Below are 19,642 nucleotides of genomic sequence, written 5' to 3' on the forward strand. Positions count from 1 at the left end.
CCAATAACTAACGGGCTGCCGCAAAGAGTGGGTCGACTCATTTTCCAAGCACCAGAAGGCAAAACAAGAAACAATGGATGGAAACTAACCAAGGAAAGAAGCAACCTGGAATTAAGTTGAAATTTCCCAAAAGTGAGAACAATTAACCAGTGGAACCATTTGTCTTCAGAAATTGTGGGTACTTCATCAGCGGAAGTGATGAAAAGACTGGACAGCCACTGACTGAAATGGGTCTCCTGCTTGAGCATGGGGTTGAACTACGATTGACTCAATTGTTACGTTCTTTACATCAGTGTTAGCAATCAGCCTCAGCTTTATGGACATCCACAAAGTTTATGAATATCCTTTCTGTTCCCTCATTTCACTTATGAAGAGGTTGAGTACTGTTAGGCCCAAGTTGAACTCTGACATAACTCCTTGCTTACCTCCCCCTCACACAATGTGGATATAGACCCATTATGGACAACATGTGGGGATATTGTTGTTCAACAAATCTATCTAGCAGTGGGATCATTCATCCCACTTTTTCCCAATTACCTAGGACAGGGGTAGGCAAAGTGGGCTCTTTTATGACTTGTGGACTTCAACTCCCAGAATTCCTGAGCCAATCATGCTAGCTCATGAATTCTGGGAGTTGAAGTCGACATGTCATAGAAGAGCCAATTTTGCCTACCCCTGACCTAGGAAACTGAAAATGCTTGTCTGTGGTTCTGCTAACGTGACTTGCAAACTGTTTTAATGGTTAGAAGCTTAAGTGAACTCAGACTTGCTCAGTTATCCACACTGAGATAAATCATGGCTTAGCGTTTGGAACAGAATAGTGTTGGAAGGGATCAGTTGTGGGTTGTAAATCCCATTGCTACTGGTTCGCTCATGAGCGCATGATGTTTCTGCACATGCGCAGAAGCATCCCAGGTGGGTGGGCGGAACCTCCTGCTGCTGTCACTACCAGTTCGCTGAACTGGACCACATCAGGAGCAATCCACCATTGGAAGGGAACTTGTAGAGCCTCTAGAGCAGTGTTTCCCAACCGTGGCAACTTGAAGAGATCTGGACTTCAACTCCCAGAATTCCCCAACCAGCATTCGCAGTTGCAGGAAGTGAGCATGGCCAGTCTGGTGAAAAGGACCACCAGGAGTGACATGATAACAGTGTGCCAATACTTGAGGGGCTGCCACAGAGAGGAGAAGGTCAGGCTGTTTTCCAGAGCATTGGAAGTCCAGACAAGCAATAACAGATGGAAGCTGACCAAGGAAAGATTCAACCTGGAAATAAGGAGGAACTTTCTGATGGTGAGAGTAATCAACCAGTGGAACAGCTTTCCTGCAGAGATTGTGAGACCCCCAACACTTATTTTATTTATTTTATTTACTAGATTTGTATGCCGCCCCTCTCCGAAGACTCAGGGCGGCTAACAACAATAAAAAGACAATGTAAACAAATCTAATATTAAAAATAATCTAAAAAACCCCAATTTAAAGAACCAATCATACATACAAGCATACCATGTATAAATTCTATAAACCATGGGGGGGAGGGGAAACTTGAGACTTTCAAGGGGAGATTGGATGGACATCTGTCTGAAATGGTGTAGACAGTGATGGGTTCCTACGGGCATGGTCAGGTAAGCAGAACTGGTAGAAAAGTTTTAATTTTTTTTTCTTTTTTCCCCTTCTGGGCTCTGAATATATTTTTCTTATCACAGTAAATGAAGTTGAATGTGTATAATTTTAGAAGAGCTGTGCATGCATGTGTGTATGTACACATACAGTTTATATAGTAGATAATGTATATTTTTGTATGCCTGTGTGTAATATGTATGTACACATATGGCATATCTACATAGAATTAAAAAGTATATTTTGGATGTTGAGTAATAGTAAATAGATAGGGAAATTATATCTCTTTGAGGCGAGGAGAGGCCAGGCACCCTAATCCTAAATGTGAGTGATGTCAAGACGGCCAACTTTAAGCCCGTCACATGACCTTTACGCTACCCGTCACATGATCATCAAGTCATTCCCATCTGGTCACATGGCCTGCAAGCCTTACCCACAAAATAAGCCATGCTCACAGTGTGGTAGTAAAATTTTTGCAGCCCTTTACTGGGTGTAGGGACTCTGCTGGGGGGCGTGGGGGCGGGTTTGGACTAGAAATCCGGGGTAGGCAAAGTTGGCTCTTCTGTGACATATGGACTTCAACTCCCAGAATTCCTGAGCTGGCATGCGAGCTCAGGAATTCTGGTAGTTGAAGTACACAAGTCACAAAAGAGCCAAATTTGCCTCCCCAGGACTAGATGATCTACAAGGTCCCTTACAACAACAAAACAACAATAACAACAATAGTCCGTCCCCTTGCTGAAGCAGGAAATCCTAGATCATTTCCGACAGATGGCTATCCAGTCTCTGCACGAACAGAGACCAAATCTCCTTTTTTTAAAAAATGTAGGACGCGGTTCTTTCTTACGTGCTGTTCAAAATTCCCGAAGACGCGGGACTAAAGTATTTCTTCCAAAACCAGCCTTCTCTTCCTAGCGCCCGATGAGGAACAAGCAAGCTCTAACCCAGACGGCGCCGCGAGAACTTTTGCGCCTGAGGCCCGCTTCGCCGCCAACCGGGAGAGGTTGCCGAGGCTGCTACTGGCCCTATGAGCCAATAGAGGGCGCTGCCACACCGGGCGGTTCCTCCCGCCTCTGCCCCCCCCCCCCCCCCAAATCTCTCGCCAGAGGGCGGGGGCGCGGGTAGCTTTGGTGGACTCCGCCGCGGTGGCGGCCGGGATTCTGGCGGAGCCTGCTTGTGGCGGGGGGGGGCGGTGGTGTGGAGGAGAGGACGGAGGATGGACGAAGCTGCCGGCGGCCGCGGCGAGCGCTGCAAGAACCGCGGCCGGTTGCAAAGGGAATGACAGGGCACCCGGGGCGATAGAGGACCCGCGACTCCTGTCATGGCTGGTCTCATCAAGAAGCAGATCTTGAAGCACCTGTCCAGGTAAAAAGGGGGACGGCGGGGTGGTGGTGGTGGGAGCTGTTTTGAGCGGGCTCGGCGCTGGACGATCGGGCCGGGGACTCAACGGAGGGAGAGCCGGCCCCGGTTGGAAACGGCGCTGCGGAAAGCGGAGGACGGTGCTCTGACCCTCCAAAGGTGTTTCCTCCACCACTTTCTCTCCCCCCCCTCCTCGCCATCCTCCTTCCCGGCTGTTGTTTATTCTTCCCAGGTGTGTGATATTTGATCACCTTCTCCACGATCAGTTTGCCCCTGCTCCTTTGACGCCTTTCTTTCCCCTGTCTAGGGATTAGTAGAAACCCAGCTGTGGATATATTACATTTGGCTCCTTTATATTTATCACCCTTTGCCCTGAGCAATAATATTTTCCCACTGTATTCGTTGCACTGGAAACGAAGGTCTGTTAAAATGGTCCTTTGTGTTTTGCCTCTTTTATTACCCAGGGGGATGGATGAAGGTTGACTTTCCAACCCGGAGGAGGGTTTAAGATCCTACTGATTCTTGTTTTGTAAAGAAGGGATCCATGTTCCTGAAGGGTTTATTTAATCTTTTCCCAACTTTGACTAGGGGTCTTCCAACGTTGGCAACTTTAAGACTTGTGGACTTCGATTCCCAGCGTTCCTCAGCCAACTTTGCTTGAGCTTTGCTGGCTGAGGAACTCTGGGAGTTGAAGTCCACAAGTCTTAAAGTTGCCAAGGTTGGAAGACCCCTGTACCTTAGACCCTTCAAAGGATTTCAGATGAATGTTTCCTTTATGAAACCTAGGAAACATTACGTCATTAAAAAAAATATTATCAGCTTAATCTACTTTATAGGGAGAATAAAACTGAAAAAAAAATACTGTGCAATCCAGGAGTTTATATGGAAAAGCAAATAAATGAGTAAAACAATGAAGCATTTTGTATTGTCCGAGGGAAAAACAATAACCTATTATTGAACATAGACACTCTGAGAATCTGATTTCAGATTTATATGGCTTCAGGTAGATTTGCCAGTCCCATTACTGTAGTTAACTTGTGGAATTTGTGTGACATTTGCTTTTATTTTCACTTGTTAATAAGTTGTTACTAGTATGAAATCTCTTGGGCTAAATATGGATTGAAGGGGAAAATGCAAATTACAGTGTGATTGTTTAATCTGAAAAGCTTTAAAAGTCCCCAGATGGTTTTGCTTATGATTCTGACTAGGAAAGCAAAACCAGAAACAGAGAAGGAAAATAGATTAACTTCCTCAAATCCTGGGTAGCTTGATACCCAATCAGCATATTATGGGAAATAAATAGCTTTGCCACAGAGTTACTGTATTCTGCCATTTCCCCCTATTCTGTTTTCTTGCATATGGCAATGTAGAATGAATGGGATTCTTGTACAGGAGTGTGTAGTTGCCTTTGGTTACAGTGGCCTACTTCAGCTCACTGACTTTGAAAACAAAATAGCAACAATTGAGAATGTACATAGAGAGGCAGACTTTTCTGACTTGTATGGTTCTACTTTTTAATTTATTATATGTTCCGTACATTTTTCTTCAAAGACATCAATCCCTATTGATTACTTGGTTAGATTTGATCTCAGTTGCACTTACTATGACTTTTAGCACAGTATGTTCAACAATAATAAGGTAGATTAAATGGAAAGAAAGTGTTTGACTGAATAATTTTCATAGATGTATGGCATTTTAAAGCCGTGTGTCTCCACTATCAGTCTAGCATTAATCATACTCATTAATTATACTGCCTCACATATTGGAAGAATGATTCTGTAAAAGGTGATTATCCTTAAGTACCAAAGCACTTTAATATTAAATGCAATAATGCACAAAATCTATGAAGAGAGAACATTGCTTGCATAAACAGTTACTAAAGATGTACAGTGTATTAGAGATAACTAGTAAAAGAGCCAGGAAAGAATTATAGGAAATATCAACAATATTCTTCATAATAAATACATTTTTATAAGGGTGCTAGCTGGCAAAATAGGTGATTTTATGGAAAACAAAACAATGTAGGTCAAATGTTAGATAAATACTGTATGAGGTTCTTGCAATGGAAGTGCTTGGTTTCCTCAGGGAAAAACTTAATTGTATGGAAATATTACAAGCACAATTGAGTTCATAACTTTGGTTGCTAAGCAATGTGGTTGTTAAGTCAGTCTTGTTCCATTTTATGACCTTTCTTGCCACAGTTGTTAAGTGAATCACTGCAATTGTTAAGTTAGTAATATAATTGTTGAATGAATATGGCTCGCCCATTGACTTGTCAGAAAGTTGCAAAGATAATCACATGACCTGGGGCACTCCAATCATAAACATATGCCAATTGCCATGCATCTGAAGTTTGATTGCATGACTACAGATATAATGCAATAGTCGTAAATGTGAAAAACAATCATTAATCACTTTTTTCAGTGCTATTGTAACTTAGAGTGGTCACTAAATTTATTTATTTTTATTTATTAGAGTTGAAAGGGACCTTACAGGTCATCAAGTTCAACCCCCTGCTCAAGCAGAAAACCCTACTCCTCCCCAGCCAGATGGCAGTCCAGTCCCCTCTTGAAAACTTCCCGAGTTGGGGCATTCACAACCTCCGCTGGCAGGCCGTTCCACTGGTTGATCGCTCTGACCATCAGGAAGTTCTTCCTTATTTCTAGATTGAATCTCTCCTTGGTCAGCTTCCAACCGTTGTTCCTCGTCCGGCCCTCTGGTGCCCTCGAAAATAGTGTGACCCCCTCCTCTCTGTGGCAACCCCTTAAGTACCCTTAAGTACCTGTACCTATCATGTTCCTGCTGGCCCTTCTTTTTACTAGACTATCCATGCCCAGTTCCATCTTTGTATGGCCTGGTCTCTAGTCCCCTAATCATTTTAGTTGCTCTTTTCTGCACCCTTTCCATAGTCTCTATATCTCTTTCGAAGTGTGGTGACCAGAACTGGATGCAATACTCCAGGTGCGGTCTGACCAGGGCATTATAGAGTGGTATTGAATGGATGGTGGTAAGTTGAGGAGTACCTGTATTGATACCAGTGTGTTTTCTAAAGAGCCATTGGCAAATATTAGTAAATAATGTCTTTTGGGAGTAAGGGAGTGGGTTGAAAGTAGAAGGATATTACTGAAAAATCTCTGCCCACACCATTCAGTGATTCGCAATTCACTTGTATTGTTTCCAATAAACAATCAAAACAAAAGGGTAGTAATCCTATTAATTTAAATGTTCTTGTTTCTCCATCTGCTCTTGTTTTGGTGGGGAATTATCAGTCATATTGCAATAGTAGACTTGCAAAATGCATGCAACTTTGGAGAGATAAAGGAAAGAGAATTGTTTTGAGTTGTAATGCAATCCATACAGTTTCCTTAAGCCCTTAAATCTACTTTAAGGGCAAAGTTGAAAGGAGGGTTTGAGATAATAGAATAATAAAAAGAATAGAGAGTTCATTGGCTGAGGAGAGGAGAGTAGACCTTATTAGACCTACAAGGAATTTGTCTTCAGTGCAGACATTCTTAGTGTACATGCAAAGCAACAGAATGATAATCATAATAAAAGGTAAAGGTTTCCATCGCACATATGTGCTAATTGTTCTCAACTCTAGGGGGTAGTGCTCATCTATGTTTCAAAACCGAAGAGCCAGTGCTGTCTGAAGATGGCTCCATGGTCTTGTGGCTGGCATGACTAACTGTCAAAGGTGCATGGAATACTGTTACCATTATTATTATTATTATTATTATTATTATTATTATTATTATTATTTAGATTTGTATGCCGCCCCTCTCCGAAGACTCAGGGCGGCTCACAACAGTAATAAAAACAATATAGCAGTGGAACAAATCTAATATTAAAAACATATAAAACCCTATAATTATTTTAAAAAGCAAACAGCACATTCTTACCAAATATAAAACAAAGTATAAAAAAGCCTGCCTGGTGGTATAAGTGAGTCTTGAGTAGTTTACGAAAGGCAGGAAGGGTGGGGGCAGTTCTAATCTTTAGGGGAAGTTGGGTCCAGAGGGCCGGGGCTGCCACAGAGAAGGCTCTTCCCCTGGGGCCCGCCAAATGACATTGTTTAGTCGATGGGACCCGGAGAAGGCCAACTCTGTGGGACTTTTTCGGTCGCTGGGATTCGTGCGGTAGCAGGCGATTCCGGAGGTACTCTGGTCCAATGCCATATAGGGCTTTAAAGGTCATGACCAACACTTTGAATTGTGACCGGAAACAGATCGGCAGCCAGTGCAAGCACCGGAGTGTTGAACCTTCCCACCAAAGGTGATCCCTATTTTTCTACTTGCATTTTTACATGCTTTTGAACTGCTAGATTGGCAGAAGCTGGGACAAGTAACCAGAGCTTACTTGTCCCAGTGATTGCATGAGGAAAAAACCCTGTTGTTTTGGCATATTTGTCATTAGATAGTTACCACATATTCTCATTAGAAATGTTTTCTCAGGTTTTACTAATAATATTGTATAATAATGCATCAGGAAATAAAAGCAAGTCAATTTAAGGGATTTTTTTTTAAATTAAGGTTTGTAGAAGAAAGTTAAAACAAAAATTAAAAGAAGCGTTTTTCACTCTCTTCCGCTCTCTTTTCACCAATGACTTGCTGCACAATGCTTTCTAAAGAGCCAAGAAGCCTAATGACTTATAAAAATCAAGATAGATAATAGACAATAATCTTCTAGGTGAAACAAAAAACATAGTTTTAAGAGGTCTTCTACGGGTCCCGTCAACTAAACAATGTCGGTTGGCGGGCCCCAGGGGAAGAGCCTTCTCTGTGGCGGCACCGGCCCTCTGGAACCAACTCCCCCCGGAGATTAGAACTGCCCCTACTCTTCCTGCCTTCCGTAAACTCCTTAAAACCCACCTTTGCCGTCAGGCATGGGGGAACTGAAACATCTTCCCCTGGGCATGTTTAATTTATATATGGTATGCTTGTGTGTATGTCTGTTAGTATATGGGGTCTTTTTAAAATCTTTAATATTTTAAATTGTTAGATTATTTATTATTTGTTTCTACGTGTTGTGAGCCGCCCCGAGTCTTCGGAGAGGGGCGGCATACAAATCTAAGTAATAAATAATAAATAATAAATAAGAGGAGAAATCAGTTTCATGAGGACAGACTAATCCACTGGGAACTATAATTACAGGTAATCCTCGGCATAGAACCGTTGCAGACCCTTGCCCATTATGGTCGTATGTTGTGAGGATTTTTTGACAAACCCACCCTCACCCCCTCAGCTTTTAAGTGAAGATGGTGGTCAAAAACCAAATGACACAGTCAGTAAACAAATGTATTGTTCACTATAGGCAGGATTTTGCTGAAAACTGGAAGTGCTGATTTTGGGCAAAACTATTGTTGAAACACTCGACCATGGAACACAGCAAACAGCCATATACATGCAGAATATTACACTTACTAATGTAAACATAATACTGTTTTTGGAATTTTTACTCCATCTTTACTTTTTCCAGTTTTTATATCTTGAACAGAATGAATGTGGGACAAATGAATAGGAGAGAAATCCTTCTCTTGGATATGCTAGATCCAGGTTGTCTGATACATTAAAATATATTGAAAATAACACTTGAAACGATTACTTTCAAAGGGGATTAAATACGAAAAAAGTATATTACTTAAAAAGTACAAATAGGCCCTTGTTTAATGACCATGACACTCAACAAATGTAATTTAATGACATGATCTTAAGCAAGGACTACCCATATGTACTTTTTAAGTACTTCAAGGACTTAGAAGAAGTGCCATCATAATTTCAAACAGTCAGTGAATGGCATTTGCTTCTGATCTTTAAAGCTAGAGTTAACCCTGACCCTAATCCCTGTAATCATATGATCAAAATTTGGCTCATGACAACTTGCCTGCATTTACAACTACAGGATTTCCTTCAATTCCCCTCACAGTGCTCTCTGCTACCCACCTCTGTTCTTCTGGCCACCACTCCACCTCCTCAGGCTTACCTCACAGAATCCTCCCCTATCCTATCCCCTTCTCTCCCTCAGGCTTGTGCACAGAAGCCTCCCCTATCTTATCCCCTTCTCTCCCTCAGGAACGTCCCACAGAATCCTTCCCTATCCCATCCCCTTCTCTCCCTCAGGAACGCCCCACAGAAACCTCCCCTGTCCTATCTCCTTCTCTCCCTCAGGCTTGTGCCCAGAAGTTCCCCTATCCTATCCCCTTCTCTCCCTCAGGAGCGCCTCATAGAATCCTTCCCTATGCTATCTCCTTCTCTCCCTCAGGCTTGTGCACAGAAGCCTCCCTTATCTTATCCCCTTCTCTCCCTCAGGAACGCCCCACAGAATCCTCCCCTATCTTATCCCCTTCTCTCCCTTAGGCTTGCCTCACAGAAGCTTCCCCTATGCTAGCCCCTGCTTGCTGATGTGAAGTTAAACTGAAACAGCTCTCCTCTGCTTGTGTTTTGTATTTGGATCAGATTTCTTTTCAGGTGGGGAGGGGGAGTAGAAAATTGTATTATGGATAATAATAAGCACTGGTTGTAGAAATGGCAACATTTTTAGGAGCCAGCATCTAGTCTTTAATATACATAATCTATATTCTTAGACACTACTACTGGGTGACAAGATTTTTCCAGCTTCTGATTTAGTACCATCACACTGATTTTTTTCCCCTCATTTGCTTTAAAGTTGAGTTAATCCCAGTCTTGACGTATGTGGACAAATACTTATGACATCTGCATGTTCCCAGTGATCTTGATTCTTTCAAGATATGCCAATGTTTTTCCCCCCCATCTGCCTTTATCAGTAAATATCAAGCTTACTAGTTTTCCAGACCATTATTGTTTTGGATGACATAACCAGCTTTATGAGTCTCTATGTGTTGATTATCACCTCAAGAAAGCAGATAGTCTTCCCCAGCATCTATCTACTTTTTCTTGCTCTTTCTCAATGTCCATTTTCACAACATTGCCTTAATTGTTCTAATCTTCATTATTGTAGAAATATCTTTATCTTTGATGATCTTGTGTAAAATTGTCATTATCTTTCCTGGAATGATTATTTCTCCACTCTATTCTCCCTCTTTATTTTTGAGTCCCATTATACAGACAATTACTTTATTTCTTAAGACAAACACTGAGTTGATTAAGCATATTGGTTGATATCACATCTAACTTTTTACACGTTTCATTTTTATTTTCTTAAAAAACACTTCTAGATTGTCTTTGCTTTCAGCTAATAAACTGGTATCATCAATGTACAAAATCGTTCCTGTTTCAGACTCCGATTTTGATTCCATTTGTGATATCATACAATTCTTAAATTTTTATAATATCATTTTAATATTTACAATGAATATACGTTAAACACAGGTATGTATCCTGGTTACATTCCACCTTTTTATTCTGAAACATTTTGTTTCTCCAAACTCTATACGGTATTCTACAGAGGAATAATCAAGGATTCTGGCTTAAGTTTCACAGTAAAAGGTCTTATTATAGTCAACAAAGACTATATTCTCTACATTCTCTTGGTCTCCTCATTATTAATATTGCTATAGGCACCATATCTATAAGAGTCATATAATGCAGTATTGCAGGCATTCTACCTGGTTGCGGAAAAAAACGTCTCCATGGAACTGGTCTGCAGGGCCCAAAAGATTGCAGGCTGCTGTTTCAGTTCCAAGTTCACTGAACTGTATCAGATCCCTGGAGAGGAATCTCAGCATTATTTCAAGATTCCTTTAGACTTTTAGAGCAAATAACTTACCATTTCCCTGCTTCTCAGTCTCTTTCAAACTCGAAGGCTCACACTTTGAAGCTCCCAAACCCGATTCTTTTGTATTTTTCTGGGCTAGATTTAGATTATGGTACATCATCCTTATTTAGGTTGGTTGTCCCAAGCAGAAAATCATGTAATAATAATAATAATAATAATAATAATAATAATAATAATTATTATTATTATTATTATTATTATTATTATTATTTATTAGATTTGTATGCCGCCCCTCTCCGAAGACTCGGTGCGGCTCACAACAATAATAAAAACAATATGATAGCGAAACAAATTTAATATTAAAAAAGAAGCATATAAAACCCTATCATATTTAAAAACCAAACAACACATACGTACCAAACATAAAATATAAAGAGCCTGGGGGAAAGGTGTCTCAACTCCCCCATGCCTGGCGGTATAGATGGGTCTTGAGTAGTTTACAAAAGACAAGGAGGGTGGAGGCAGTTCTAATCTCCAGGGGGAGTTGATTCCAGAGGGCTAGGGCTGCCACAGAGAAAGCTCTTCCCCTGGGGCCTGCCAAACGACATTGTTTAGTCGACGGGACCCGGAAAAGGCCAACTCTGTGGGACCTTATCGGTCGCTGGGATTTGTGCGGTAACAGGCGGTTCCGGAGGTACTCTGGTCCAATGCCATGTAGGGCTTTAAAGGTCATAACCAACACTTTGAATTGTGACCGGAAACTGATCTGAATCACTATATACTCTTTTCAAGAGAGAAGAAAGGATTCAACTATTTTGAGCAATTGGCTAACAGTCTCTGCTTTGTTTAACGTTTATACCTCTGGAAATATCAAGACATAACATTATTACTTAGGTCACATGCTACTAATATGGAATAAAATGAAGGTTTATACTTGAAGTATCTTTCAGATAAGATAAAAAGAGAACAAAGCTCTTTGTTTTTTTCATTTCTAGTTTTTCCTCTTTTGAATTAGCTGGGGAATTTGCATTACCCCATTAAGTTATAGACTGCAATTGCCTGAAATAACTCTGGTACCGGTAGCTGAAAGTAAATGCTGAAGTGACATAATACTCTCAGTTCACATTAAGTTATGGAATGTACTTTCTTCATTCTGAAATCCTCAAAGAAGTTGTACATTTGAAACTGAGCACTGATGTCCAAAAGGCAGGATAAAAATGTATACAAATGATAACAATATGCAACATTTTATTAAAATACAGTTTCCCACAATTAAGGAACCAGCCTCAGAGACAAAGACAAATCAAAAACTGAACATTTGCTTTACTTCCTCAGCAAGAATGGCAGATGTTTAAAGTTATGGCATCTAGCATATTCTAGTGAGAGGTAAAAGTGGATGGCATTTCAGATGTTCCCAGAACATCTACAATACAGTGTTCCCTCGATATTCACGGGGGAAGCGTTCCGAGACTGCCCGCAAAAGTCAAATTTCTGTGAAGTAGAGATGCGGAAGTAAATACACCATTTTTGGCTATGGACAGTATCACAAGCTATCCCTTAACATTTTAACCCCTAAATTACCATTTCCCATTCCCTTAACAACCATTTACTCACCATTATTACTGGTACTCACCATTAAATAAGACACTTAGTGATCCTGATATATTATTTTTTTTGCGATAACAATGCCGATTGGCCGAAATTTCGGCCAATCAGCAATGGCAGACGAAAGCTTGGCGATAACATATGACGTCATCGGGTGGGAAAATCCATGGTATAGAAAATAAAACAGCAAAGTGTTTTTTAATTAATTTTTTTTAAAAAACCGTGGTATAGGCTATTCGCGAAGTTTGAACCCGCGAAAATCAAGGGAACACTGTATTGTTTTTCTCTCTGATGAATATTGTTTCTATTCTTTAAAATATGTTTAAAAATCTGGACGTCATGGATATTCTCTGTAGTTGTGATAAATAGTACATACGTACTGGTATTTGTATTTCAGTTTATTCAGTAATGTCTACTTTAGTATTCCTAAGGTTTGAGTGAGAAAACATTCTGGAAGCAAATGATTGGCGGCACAGTTGGCAAATGAATGGTGCCCATGAGACTATTTTGGATTCTCAAATTATAGGAAGCATTCCTCGCAAGGAATGGGAAACATTTTACTTTTGAGGAAGGATATATGTAACGATATTATAGTTTTACATTTTTATGCAATCATCATAAACTGAGAGTTTATGTGAAGTCAGTGATGTAAAATTCTTAAATAAGGAAATCATACTCGAGACAATTTTGTTATTATGAATCTGCTTCTACTATTTTATGTGTTTTATTTGATATTTGAGCCAAGTGACAATCTTACTATGAGATAAATGTCTTTTAAGGATGTGTTTTGTAAATTCAAGACTTTATTTATTTTTGTTTCATTAATCATATACTCATTTCTAAAGAAGAATTACAGCTATTTAATATATGCTTTTCATATGTTATTGATTTATTTTTCAATGTATTAGTATTTCTGCTAATCACATTTTGGTCTTTCCTTGCTCTGAGAAACTAAAGTTAGCCTGGGCTTTTCTTAGTTTGCCCAAAAATTAAGCCTTTGATGTAATATTTTGGTCTGAAGGAATGTAAAAATGCATCTTCTGCACAACTGATTTTAAGAGTCAAAATTACAGGTAATTCTTAGCTTATGATATTGTTTAAATGTTTAAAGTTGCGATGCAACTGTTTAAAGTTGCGATGCAATGTGAAAACCTAACAACCGCTACTCACAATTACAACTGTTGCAACATATTTGTTGTCACATGATCAAAATTTGGACAGTAGGCAACCAGGATGTATTTACAATGACTCCAGCATCTTGGGGTCACATGACCATCTTTCCCAGCCAGCTTTTAACAAGCAAAGTCAATGGGATATACTGGATTTTCTTAATGATCACATGGTTTACTTAACTGTGATGATTCACTTAACAACTATAGCAAAAGAGATAAAAGGGGGAGCAACTCACTTAATGACCACTTCATTTAGCAACAGATGTTCTGGTCCACATTGTGGTCGTAAGTTGAGGACTACCTGTCCAGTAAAGAAACAGTGAAAAGTAATTGACTTTTGAGCAATTTCTCTTTCCCCCTACACTTTATAAGAGTTAGCACTAATATAGCATTAAAAAGGGAGTCAAGAAACTTATTCTGCATTTCCCATTGGCTGACCTGTACTTGTACAATATTGCATTGTTTCTTAATGTTACAATAAATTGGTTACAGTAGTCCCTCGCTATACCGCGCTTCACCTACTGCGGCTTCACTTCATCGTATTTAAATACTGTATCTAAAATAAATACTGTGTGGGAAGGGTTTATAAACACTTAAAACAATGAAAACTTACCAAACAATTACAATATAAATACTTAAATAAGTACTATCAGTCGATAAATTCCCCATCGTGGATTTCACCTATCGCGGCCAGGTCTGGAACGTAACACCAGCGATAGGTGAGGGACTACTGTATTTAGGAAAAATGTTGATACATATTTCAAAACATCCAGGCACAAAGTTGCTTAAAATAAAACATAGTACTTAAAACATAAATAATGAAGAATTTCAAGCTTTCTTTAATACATATAGTATTAAATATTATATATGGTCAAGTATTTAGATAGGAACCAGTCTATTAGTCCTATATGTAATACAACATTTAATCATCTGGGATTAATTGCTAAAATGGTTTCTTGTGAGTAATGACCCATTTTTGATTAAGTAACTGTCTATAAGCAAAGGTGGATTATCACTAAAACATGTAAAAGCAAAGGATTCAAATGTCCAGGATGACTGATAGACCACTATCAGACACGTTTAGATGATTTTTCTTGGAACTGGTTGATTGGGTAGAAAAGAATGAGATGAGAAACATCTGATTTAAATGTTATGCATCTGCCAGTAATTCTGAACATATATAATAGCATCCTAGAATTTGGCTGTGGACCAGAAATTTCAAACTAAAGTAAAATCACAAGTGCTGTCATTAACCCAAGGAACTCAACAATGAAGCCTTTTCATACTTTTGATAGAAAACTAAAAATAGTGATAGAGAATCTGGAATAGCAACTTTAGTGTCAATGTATTCAATTTATTGGCAGAAATAGCCTAGTGCCAGTGGTTCAGGAGTCTGTGAACAGAAAGGTAATACAGTACACGGTGTTTGAGAAATTATTTCTTACTTTCAAAAACTGTTATTGGTTTATTTGCTAGGTCAATGTGACTAAAATTAACACAGCATACTACAAATATATGAAATAATTCACATTAATTAGGAAATGGGAAATCCGTTTTATGGGATCAGTTAGGTTTCTAACAGGCCTTATGATTCATGATTTCAAAATCCAATTATGCTACCAAATTATATAATTTATAATCAAACTGTGATCCTCAAGGTTGCTATAAATGTGTACAGTATTGTGTTTGAATGTTAGCTTTCAGATGCTGCAATTAAGTTTCTGTCACCACTGCAATTGCTTAAACTCTACACACAAATTTGGTGTGATTTTGATTATAATATAATTTCTTTCAATTAATTTTGAAAACTCTGGGCTACCTGATGGACAGCTAAACATAACATTTTTCTGTTAATAAGGGAGAAAAGAAAAGACAGACTGTTTAAAAGATGATTGTTTGTTATGTTGTTGGTTCCTGCTGAACCAATGTGCTGCTTAAAAACCACACATCACCAGAATCCACCGTGCAGGACTTTGGGAGTTTGCACAACATTATGGAGGGTTAGAGACTGGATGTTGGGTTGTGAACCTTCATTTTGCTAGGAATGGGAAATTGGAATTTCAACAACTGAAAGTTCTGAGCTGCAGTAAAACACAACGTGTTGGAGGCAGTCTCTAAGGGATCAGGGACACAGAAGATTAGGAAACTAGTGGGCTTCTTTTTGCAGTTAATTGGATACTTGGAGAACAGACTGCTGGACTAAGATGGGTCCTGCGTCCAATTTGACAGCACATTCAATTCAATTTATTAGATTTGTATGCCGCCCCTCTCCGAAGACTTGGGGCGGCTCACAACAATGATAAAAACAATATTATAATGGCATAAATCTAATATTAAAAATAACTAAAAACCCTATCATAATTAAAAAACCAAACAGCACATACATACCAAACATAAATTATAAAGAGCCTGGGGGAAAGATGTCTCAAATCCCCCATGCCTGGCGATATAGGTGGGTCTTGAGTAGTTTACGGAAGACAAGGAGGGTGGGAGCAGTTCTAATCTCCGGGGGGAGTTGATTCCAGAGGGCCAGGGCCGCCACAGAGAAGGCTCTTCCCCTGGGGCCCGCCAGATGACATTGTTTAGTCGACGGGACCCAGAGAAGGCCAACTCTGTGGGACCTTATCGGTCGCTGGGATTTGTGCGGTAGCAGGCGGTTCCGGAGGTTCTCTGGTCCAATGCCATGTAGGGCTTTAAAGGTCATAACCAACATTGCTTATGTTTTGAATAGGATTGCCTTCCTTCAGACAGAGATGGTGTACACTTTGGGAATCTTGATCAAATTGTGTCACTTGTTGAAAGAACAGGTGGCAGCCATGCTTAAAAGAGCCTTTGCCCAGGTTTAGCTTGTGTGCCAATTGTACCTATTTGTGGATTGCGAGGTCATACTCAGAGTAGCTCATGTCCTATTTATTTATCCCTGTTTGGATTATTGTAATGTGCTTTACATGGGGCTGCCTGTGAAGAGTATTTAGAAACTGCAATTGGTCCAGAATTCAGGAGCGTAGCAGTTTCAGATATTTTTTAACAATCATGTAACACACCTCTGCTTTGTAAGCTCTAATGATTTCCAGAATAGTGTCAAGTTTTGTTCAAGATGCTGCTTGTTGGGTATAAAGCTCTATGTAGACAATGCCAAATTATTTCCAGGATACCTATTAAGAGAACCTATTTATATGTTAACATTTGATTTATTGATTAAAAATGGATTGACCTAAGATATATGTCTTCTTATTTTATGAGGTGTTGTTATTTGTGTAAATTGTATTATCCTTAATTTTAATCCTGTTTGCCAACTAGAGTTATTACTGCAAAGGGGGCAGCTACTGTATGTAGATTGTTTTCAAAGATTTATAGAATGAGGGACAACATAGCAAGCAGCCTCTTTAGTGTTAAAAATGCAGCAGATATTAATTTGTTCTTTTGCAATTAAGCTATAAATCTGGTTTGTCATGTCATTAATAAAAGCTTTATCAGCATAATCAAATTTATTTTTTTATGAATGTCTACAAGAGGCAGTGGCAGGACTGGGAGGAATATGTCATTTTTTTTCTATTCAATTACCCTGGTGACACGAGATAATTTATTAAGTATGCATGGGAAATCGTTGGGATTCTAATAGAAGAAGTACAAAAATTTACAGTAAAATTTAGGAAATGCAGTTCAGTTTTATGCCAGACAGAGGATTTACAATCCAGATTTTGCTTTTCAGCAGGTATTTAAGAAATATGTGAATATGAAAAATTATTGCATATTTGTTAATTTAGAATTCTTTATTGGCCAAGTGTGATTAGACACACAAGGAATTTGTCTTGGTGCATATGCTCTCAGTGTACATAAAAGAAAAAGATACATTTGTCAAGAATCATGTGGTACAACACTTAATGACTGTCATAGGGGTCAAATAAGCAATGAAGAAACAATCAATATTAATCAAAATCTTAGGATACAAGCAACAAGTTACAGTCCTACAGTCCTGAGTGGGAGGAAAAGGATGATAGGAATGATGAGAAAAAACTAGTAGAAATAAACTGCAGTAAAAGTTTGACTTTAAAGAAAGCATATGATAAGGCGAATAATCTTGAATTATACCGTGTTTTGCATGAATATGGAATTTAAGGTTGGCTGCTGAATATGATAATACGATGAAAATAAAGCATGTGTAAGGAATAATCAATATTTGAACAGTGAAATAAAAATCTGTATGTTCCCCTAGGTCAGTGATGGGGAACCTTTTTTGGTTCATGTGCCAGAAGGGTGTGTGTGTGTGTGCACTAGTGCATGCACATGTGCCCACATCCATTCTCTCCTCCATGCATGTATACCCCCCATGCTGCCCCTGTGCATGCGCACACAACCCCCCCACCTCCACAAATGTGCACAGGCCTCATTAAAGCCTGAAATGGTGAAAAAATGTCCCAAAGGGCAAACCGGAGGCTTCACCCCCCCCCAGAGGCTTCAGGGAAGCTCCCTGAAGTCCCGGAGTGCGTAAAACATCCCAATGGGCAAAACAGAAGTTCAGAAAAATGGACTTCCGGTTTGCCCATTGTGCTCTTTTTTGCACTCCGGAGGCTTCAGGGAAGTTTCCTGAAGCACCGGAATGTGAAAAGCAGCACAACGGGAAAACCAGAAGTCTATTTTTTCAAACTTCCGGTTTGCCCGTTGGATGTTTTTCGCACTCGGGACTTCAGGAAGCTTCCCTGAAGCCTCCGGAGGGTGAAACGGCCTTCCCTAAGGTCAAAAATCAGCTGGCCAGCACTGACATAGGAAAATGCCTCGCATGCCCTCTGATATGGCTCCGCATGCCACCTGTGGCATGCGTGCTATAGGTTCACCATCACTGACCTAGTTTGTTTAATAGGTTTGTACATATATGATTAAAGAAAACTAAAGAAAGCGATGATTCGGTTGTACGCATGAAAGTTTGAAACATATGCAGGAATGTAATCAGGAATGTAATCCATAAATAAAATTAGACTAAAACAACAAGTATTAATTTACCTTGATGTTGGTTATTAACATCTAATTTGGTGCAATGCTTAAGGTGCTGCTCTAGAAACCAGAAGACTGTGAGTTCTAATATTGTGTTAGGAATGAAAGCTAGCAAGTGACTTTGGGCCAGTTCACTGTCTTTTAGTAGTTGAACCCACCTCACAGGTTGTTATTTGTTTGTTTGTTTGTTTGTTTGTTTTATCCAATACAGTATAATACACAATGAGGGTTACAGAGGATATAATCAAGTAAAATGTATTAAAGGGAGAATAGAGGAGAAAATAAAGGAGTAAAATATAACTATGAGAGAATAGCAGAAAAATATATTTATTTATTTTATTTATTTATTAGATTTGCAGAGAAGATATATGAGATATGGGAGAGACAATAGGACAGGGGAGGGGAGGCACTCTGGTGCACTTATGTACACTCCTTACTGACCTCTTAGGAACCTGGTGAGGTCAACCGTGGATAGTCTAAGGGTAAAGTGTTGGGGGTTAGGGGATGATACTACAGAGTCCAGTAGTGAATTCCACGCTTCGACAACTCGATTACTAAAATCGTATTTTTTACAGTCAAGTTTGGAGCAGTTAATATTAAGCTTGAATATGTTGTAAGCTTTTATGTTGTTATGGTTGAAGCTGAAGTAGTCTGACAGGCAGGACGTTGTTATGAAGGAAATAAAAGAAGGAAGGAATATTAGGTATGCTTTGCATTACTTATAATAGGAGTGTCAAACGCAATTTCATTGAGGTCCGCATCCAGGTTGTGTTTGACCTCGGGGGGCTGGGTGGATGTGTTGGCACCTCATGTCGGGAGCACCTGTGGTGGACTGAGTGCCCTGCCAGCAAAAATGGACCTTGGGAGGGCCGCGCACAGGCCTCTCAACCTCCGTTTTCACTGGCAGAGGCATCACGGACCGATCCTTTATTGTTTCAGAGTGGCCCCGTAGGCCTGATCTAAGCACCTCGCAGGTCTTGAGTTTGACACCCCTGACTTATAAAGTAATACAGGTGATTTTAAAAATCTAATAAATATGAAAAATGGAATGGGTGTTACAAAAGAGATTGAAATATTTTGATAATACGAAAAGAATGATACACAAAAAATGTGAAAAAAGAATGAAAATGTTGGGAAGAAAGATAGACTAAGTAAGCTGTGGTTGGAAATAACTGATAAAATCCTCAAAAATAAATTAAAAAT

At 39.5% G+C, this 19,642-nt stretch overlaps 1 protein-coding gene across 6 annotated transcripts in view; it reads left to right on the top strand.

Annotated features, from left to right (window-relative positions):
* Window positions 1-2,822: 2,822 nt before the first annotated feature.
* The window catches only part of BLTP3A (bridge-like lipid transfer protein family member 3A), a 64,359-nt gene continuing 47,539 nt past the window's right edge, over window positions 2,823-19,642 (top strand). For 5 of the 6 annotated variants that reach the window (XM_070745290.1, XM_070745291.1, XM_070745292.1 and 2 more), the window contains exon 1: window positions 2,841-2,984. In XM_070745290.1, coding sequence (XP_070601391.1) covers window positions 2,941-2,984 — 44 coding nt within the window. In that variant the 5' untranslated portion in view covers window positions 2,841-2,940. Of the gene's footprint in view, window positions 2,985-19,642 lie in introns of all 6 variants that reach the window. The other variant, XM_070745289.1, reaches the window with a different exon arrangement.

The sequence above is a fragment of the Erythrolamprus reginae genome, chromosome 3 (assembly GCF_031021105.1).
Source record: "Erythrolamprus reginae isolate rEryReg1 chromosome 3, rEryReg1.hap1, whole genome shotgun sequence".
NCBI lineage: Eukaryota > Metazoa > Chordata > Lepidosauria > Squamata > Dipsadidae > Erythrolamprus > Erythrolamprus reginae.